At 35.6% G+C, this 7,782-nt stretch overlaps 1 protein-coding gene across 1 annotated transcript; it reads right to left on the bottom strand.

Annotated features, from left to right (window-relative positions):
• Window positions 1–5,713: 5,713 nt before the first annotated feature.
• On the bottom strand, window positions 5,714–6,652 carry LOC109702753 (vomeronasal type-1 receptor 4-like). Its single transcript, XM_020188027.2, has one exon. It carries the CDS (start codon window positions 6,650–6,652, stop codon window positions 5,714–5,716), a length of 939 nt encoding a protein of 312 aa, XP_020043616.2.
• Window positions 6,653–7,782: the final 1,130 nt, after the last annotated feature.

Consider the following 7,782-nt stretch of genomic DNA (forward strand, 5'->3'; position numbering starts at 1 on the left):
AGGGCACAGTCAAGAAGGAGGAAAAAAAAGAAGGTATGTAATTTCCCAATTCTTCCTTGTTCTTAGGGATGTTTGTTTACTCCCAAATGTTACTTTATAACTTTTAACAGTATATTAGAACCATCTTTCTGGAACAATAACTACTTCTCTTTAAAAAAAAAAATGGGTGGCAGTAAGTTATGTTGTTTCCAATACACAATAGTCTATTTAGGGTATGGGCCTCCTTTTTGATGAAGGGGCCAAAAGCAAAAGTGTTACTCTATACCACTGGAATGAATGAGTATTTCACATCTGTCCACATAATCCCCATATACAGGACTCTGAATTTTTTATATTTCATCAGTCTTCTCTATCGGCAGAGAGATGATTATATCCGAGACAGTGTTATTAAGTATTAGATTTCTGATTCTCAAGTAAATGGATGGAACTGGAGAACATCATTCTGAGCAAGGTTAGCCAGATTCAGAAGGCTGAAAAATCATATGTTGTCCCTCATATGTGGACTTTAGATCTAGGGCAGATGCAGCAATGTTGTTGGACTTGGGTCACATGCTAAGGGGAGAACACATACGGGAAGTATGGGGATAGATAGGAAACCCAAAACTTGAAAGTATTTGGTGTCCCCACTGCAGAGGAGCCAATACAGTAAACTTAAAGTGACAGAGGTCAATCTGGGAAGGTGATCGGTAACTAGTGAAAGGTGAAGTAGAGATGAATCAATTCTGGTTGCTATATACTTGTGCAAGAAAGCAATGCTAGGAATCTCTCTGTATAGCTATCCTTATCTCAACTAGCAAAAATGCTTTGTCTTTCTTATTATTGTTTATGTCTTCTCTTTGAAAAAATTGGAGAAAAGGGCAGAACAGGTTCTGCCTGGAAGCAAGAGGGGTTGGGGAGAGAGGGAGGGGGCAGGAGCAAGGGGGAGAAATGGCCCAAACAATGTATTCATGTATGAATAAATTTAAAAAAAAATTTTAAAGATGATAAAATGTTTTTAAAGTATTAGATTTCTGGCTTTTCAAGGAGAACATCATCGATATAATGAAAATCTGATGAGAGGGTAGATATAAGTGTGGTATATACTCAAACATCTTCTGTTGACAAATATTAGGGAAGTTTATTTCACTAACACCTCACTATACGAACCACATGCTGAAGAATGTGGATAAATAGAGAATAACATAAAAATGTTGTAAAGCCAGCATTATACTTAACGGAGAAAAACTGAAACCATTCCCTCTAAAATCAGGAACCAGACAAGGATGCCCACTATCTCCACTCCTATTCAACATAGTACTGGAATTCCTAGCCAGAGCAATTAGGCAAGAAGAAGGAATAAAAGGAATACAAATAGGTAAAGAAACTGTCAAAATATCCCTATTTGCAGACGACATGATCCTATACCTCAAATACCCAAAAAACCCCACTCAGAAGCTTCTAGACATTATCAATAGCTATAGCAAGGTAGCAGGATATAAAATCAACATAGAAAAATCATTAGCATTTCTATACACTAACAATGAGCAAACAGAAAAAGAATGTATGAAAACAATTCCATTTACGATAGCCTCAAACAAAATCAAATACCTAGGTGTAAACCTAACAAAAGATGTGAAAGACCTCTACAAGGAAAACTATACACTTCTGAAGAAAGAGATTGAGGAAGACTATAGAAAGTGGAGAGATCTCCCATGATCATGGATTGGTAGAATCAACATAGTAAAAATGTCGATACTCCCCAAAGTAATCGACATGTTTAATGCAATTCCCATCAAAATTCCAATGACATTCATTAAAGAGATTGAAAAATCTACTGTGAAATTTATATGGAAACACAAGAGGCCACGAATAGCCAAGGCAATACTCAGTCAAAAGAACAATGCAGGAGGTATCACAATACCTGACTTCAAACTATATTACAAAGCAATAACAATGAAAACAGCATGGTACTGGCACAAAAACAGACATGAAGACCAGTGGAACAGAATAGAGGACCCAGATATGAAGCCACACAACTATAAGCAACTTATCTTTGACAAAGGAGCTAAAAATATACAATGGAGAAATAGCAGCCTCTTCAACAAAAACTGCTGGGAAAACTGGTTAGCAGTCTGCAAAAAACTGAACTAGATCCATATATATCACCCTATACCAAGATTAACTCAAAATGGATCAAGGATCTTAATATCAGACCACAAACTCTTAAGTTGATACAAGAAAGAGTAGGAAATACTCTGGAGTTAGTAGGTATAGGTAAGAACTTTCTCAATGAAACCCCAGCAGCACAGCAACTAAGAGATAGAATAGATAAATGGGACCTCATAAAACTAAAAAGCTTCTGTTCATCAAAAGAAATGGTCTCTAAACTGAAGAGAACACCCACAGAGTGGGAGAAAATATTTGCCAACTATACATCAGACAAAGGACTGATAACCAGAATATACAGGGAACTTAAAAAACTAAATTCTCCCAAAACTAATGAACCAATAAAGAAATAGGCATGTGAACTAAACAGAACTTTCTCAAAAGAAGAAATTGAAATGGCCAGAAAACACATGAAAAAATGCTCACCATCTCTAGCAATAAAGGAAATGCAAAGTAAAACCACACTAAGATTCCACCTCACCCCTGTTAGAATAGCCATCATCAGCAACACCACCAACAACAACAGGTGTTGGCGAGGATGTGGGGAAAAAGGGACCCTCTTACACTGTTGGTGGGAATGTAGACTAGTACAACCACTCCGGAAAAAAATCTGGAGGCTACTTAAAAAGCTGGACATCGATCTACCATTTGGTCCAGTAATACCACTCTTGGGGATGTACCCAAAAGACTGTTACTCCAGAGGCACCTGCACATCCATGTTTATTGCGGCACTATTCACAATAGCCAAGTTATGGAAACAGCCAAGATGCCCCACCACTGACGAATGGATTAAGAAAATGTGGTATCTATACACAATGGAATTTTATGCGGCCATGAAGAAGAATGAAATGTTATTATTCGCTGGTAAATGGATGGAGTTGGAGAACATCATTCTGAGTGAGGTTAGTCTGGCCCAAAAGACCAAAAATCGTATGTTCTCCCTCATATGTGGACATTAGATCAAGGGCAAACACAACAAGGGGATTGGACTTTGAGCACACGATAAAAGCGAGAGCACACAAGGAAGGGGTAAGGATAGGTAAGACACCTAAAAAACTAGCTAGCATTTGTTGCCCTTAACGCAGAGAAACTAAAGCAGATACCTTAAAGCAACTGAGGCCAATAGGAAAAGGGGAACAGGTACTAGAGAAAAGGTGAGATCAAAAAGAATTAACCTAGAAGTTAACAGCTACACACAGAAAATCAATGTGAGTCAACTCCCTGTATAGCTATCCTTATCTCATCCAGCAAAAACCCTTGTTCCTTCCTATTATTGCTTATACTCTCTCTACAACAAAATTAGAAATAAGGGCAAAATAGTTTCTGCTGGGTATTGGGGAGTAAGGGGGAGAGGGAGGGGGCAGAGTGGGTGGTAAGGGAGGGGGTGGGGGCAGGGGGGAGAAATGACCCAAGCCTTGTATGCACATATGAATAATAAAAGAAAAATGAAAAAATAAATAAATAAATAAATTTTTAAAAATAATAAATAAATAAATGAAAAAAATAAAAAAGAAAGGAAAAGAAAAATGTTGTAAAAATTGATTCAATCACTTTGGAAAATAGATAACGGAAATATTTACTAAAGGTGGACAAATGTAACCTTCTGATTTATGGAATCCAATAGCAGAAATTCACAAATTTCTACAAAATTCATAAAGAGAAATTCATAAAATTTATCAATAGAAATTCATGTTTTTACTGAAATTTCTTTCTAAAATTATTCTGAGAACTGCATTATAAAATTAAACTAAGAGCTGCAGGGCATAAATATTCACAAGTAAAGAGGTATTACATATAATTATTAAAATTAAACCTCATGTGGTGATACACACCCATGATCACAGCACCAAGGAGGCAGAGGAAGGAGAATTATAAGTTCGAGGATGGCCTAGGCTACATATCAAGACCCTGTCTCAAAAAACAAATTAAAACAAGGAGTTTAAGATGTAAACAATAATAAAGTAGTGAAGAAATACAGTACAATGGTCAATCTAATCCCAAATATACCCATTATTATACTGAACATAAATAGACTCAGTATTCCTGTCGAGGTCCAATATTGTTTGACTCTTTTACTTAGGATTTATCAAGTGATATAGTTAAAATATTATCATTAATGAAAAATAATGAAATGTATAACTCATGTCATTTTAGCCTATTAAACAATCAATATCATTTTAAATACCAGATAAAACAGACTTCAAATTTAAACAAGGTGGTAATTATTAGTGTTATCATCATTATATTTAACAAGGTACAATTTTCCAATGCTACTACATGACGGATAATGAACACAATCTGACTTTTACATACATGTATTTGTGTGTGTTGCATCCAATAAGCATAAGTATTTTCAAGTGTTTTCTGAACCAGAAAAGTGTTATTACTATTTAGTATTTCTATATATTTAGTCACAGTGTGTGTGTATGTGAGATTGTGTCTTTGTATGTACATCTAGTATAGTTTTTCTATTTAGTACTTCTATATATTTAGCCATAGTGTATGTGTGTGTGTGTTTATACATATATCTAGTATAACAAATGGATTCTTTGACTTTCCAATTATGGGCTGTTTAATACTTTAAAACAACTTCATAATGTAAATACAGATAGCAATATTAAAATATTTTCTATAATAAGGAAACCATTCTTATTCTTGCAGAAACCCACCTACACCACAAACTCTTATGAACAAATGGGTTGCATAACTCCTCCCCTCCAAATGGCTATTCCTCTTCTGCTTCAATGCAGTGAAGGCTCTGCTTCACTCCTCACTTGAGAAACTCAAAAACCATGTTCCAAATCTCTCTCTTTCCAACATGCTATACAGGAAAACCTTCTTTCTGCAGGTGCCAAGACCAGACCATCTTATCATAGACATCATGTATTTTTAAAATCTCAGCATATCTTTTTAGAAAAAACTTGCTGATGTTTTAAGAATTCAGCCAAGATATTGCTGTGCTCTTCTTTCCCACACTCCAGTTTGTTATAACCATTGCTATATGAAGATGTTCTGAATGTATTTTACCTCCCTCTATGGAATCATGTTTTAAATGGCTACTATTTTTGTAAGGAGGTAAAACACTTTATTATTTGGATACAAATGCAACTACCATCTGTTCCAGATTCACTGCATACTGCTTCATTATCCCATAAGAATATTAAATTCTTCAGCTTCTTGATTGACCACCCACATGCCATTCCTTTTTCATGGGCATAGTTGAGATATTCTATATTTAGTTTAGTATATTTAGTTCATGTTCTGGGTAAACTTGCTATGTTTGATTGAAAGTTACACACTCAAGGACGGTCCTTTGATCTCCAGAGCTTTTGAGGACATACTGCTTTATTATTTCATAAATTCTCAATTACTCAAACAGAAACATTAATGCCATATATAAAAATTCACATCATACCTGAATAATTTAGAGCATTATTTTGTGATTATTTGTCAAAAGTTCAGGCTATCTTATTCACTGTTCTTTTCTAATATGTTTGTTTCATAATTGTGCTTATAAATCTGTGGAGATGAGTGAATAAACACCTAAACATTGTGCCACAAATATGCTTTATGTATTTCTTGCAAAGTCAGGTGGTTTTGTATTCCTTATTTGGACAAAGACCCTGGACACACTGAAGCAATGGCTCATGAACACAAAGGGGTAGAATGTTGGAAAACACACAGAGATGGGGGCAGAAATTTTCACCAGCAACCAACTTGGTTTATAAGAATGAGAAATACACACTTGGATGATGGCAGAGATGAAGTAAAATGACACGAAGATGTTCACAAGGATTAAGATTCTTTGGGTAGCTCTGGACTCAGGAAAAGAACGAGGAAAGATGTTGGTCTTATGAATGTGCCGAACCTTCTGCCTGTGCCTGTACAGGATGAATACCATGAAACTGCTGGCCCAGATCATGACCCCTAAACTTGAAATATCAGGGAACAGTAATAATACCGCATACAATGATACTGTGATTATATCAGTTTGTTCTGCAGAACAGAATCCCAAGTCCTTTCTCATTGTGGCATTTCTGTTATCCCATTTGCCTGTCACATATATAGGGCTAGTAATATTTAGCAACACTTGCAGGACCCAACATAAGAAAATACAGAAGCCAATATACTTGGGAGCCTTCACTTTAAGTTCTGCCCACCTGGAGTTTCTTGGACTGATCTTGATGGCCTGGAAGACACTCAAGAGGCAGGTGCTGCTGATGGACACACCCCTGCCCACTCTGTGAAGATAGAAAACAAGTTTGCACCCAATGTCACTTAGGAAAAATTTCAACCCAAAAGCTTCCATTGTCTGGGGAATTCCTCTAGAGAGAAGGGTTAAAGAATTGGCTACCATCAAGTGACTGATAATCAAATCTGTCAGTTTTAACCTGTGCCCAGTGAAGTAAAGGAAGAGATAATAATAAAGAAGAGAGAAATTTCCAAGGATTCCAAGTACAATCTGTGACAAGAGGACTATTCCTATCGATAGCTCCCTGGAAGCCATTCTGCCAGTTTGCAGTGGCTAATTTTGTCTTCAGGGCCAGAGAATCCTGTATAATGATATGAAGCAGAGACCAGATTGATCATGTAAATTGAAATTCAGCATTTTCTACTTCCCGTTAGTTCTGTAGAAATACTTACAGTTTTTCATTTATTAGTATGGTTTGAAAAGTTCAATGAATTGCCTTAAAAGGCCTTTACAATGCAAGAACAATTGCTATGAGAGCTGTACATGTGCTAATTTACTCAGAAAGCAAACACTATTACATTCATTGTGCAGACTTGAACATTGTCATGGAGAAGTGAAGCATTTATTAAAATTTACAGCCTATTGAGTGGCAAAAAGGGGAATTAACCTACCTAGACTGGTTGTGAAGGCAACTTCTTTCCAGTTGCTAATTACTAAAACCAATTAAGTTTGTAATTTGTAATTATCCCCTCCAAGGACGCTACTGAAGTGTGTAGAGAGGCTCTTTCCCATGACTGTGGGAAACAACCAGCATGCTTGTAAGCTGCACACTTTGAATAATTCTGCTATATTTTTTTATTTTGTTTTCGTGTCTTACAATTTTATTTTACATTGTTGATGATATTTTAAATTTTTTGTTGTAACAAGTTTCAATTCATTCATAATGATTTATTCTATAGGCCAATAACAACCATAAATGAAGATTTAGAGTCATTAGTAAAACACATATGCTCTCAGTGATTGCAATATGACGTGCAGGAACCTGAGCCACAGTCACATTGGGCTGAATGGTTGCAGGAAATGATCAATAGTAGAATGACAGCCGCAAAATCTGTTTGTTTTTATGCTAGAAGAAAAGTATAATATCACTTACTACAGAAACCATTCAACAATTTCATATTATTCCCTAAATCATGGTACATGAAATACAAAACAGAATAAGATAGTGTAGTGTTATAAGTAAGCTATTACTAATTTCAGATTGCATAGTTTTGCACCTGTAAATACCTTACTTAAAATCTTCACCAATGAACTGATACTTATGAAAGACATTAAGACCTGACATAAGCAAAATAAAAATGTAAGGGCTATAATTTTATGCATTTTAGAAACTCAAATCACAAATTTTATAAAAACACCAATAACTCTCAGGGAAGAAGTTGTTA

This window comes from Castor canadensis, chromosome 16, assembly GCF_047511655.1.
Source record: "Castor canadensis chromosome 16, mCasCan1.hap1v2, whole genome shotgun sequence".
NCBI lineage: Eukaryota > Metazoa > Chordata > Mammalia > Rodentia > Castoridae > Castor > Castor canadensis.

What these genes read in the sequence shown, in the direction of transcription:
- LOC109702753 (XM_020188027.2), bottom strand. Translation starts at nt 6,652, where the DNA reads ATGGCTTCCAGGGAGCTATCGATAGGAATAGTCCTCTTGTCACAGATT.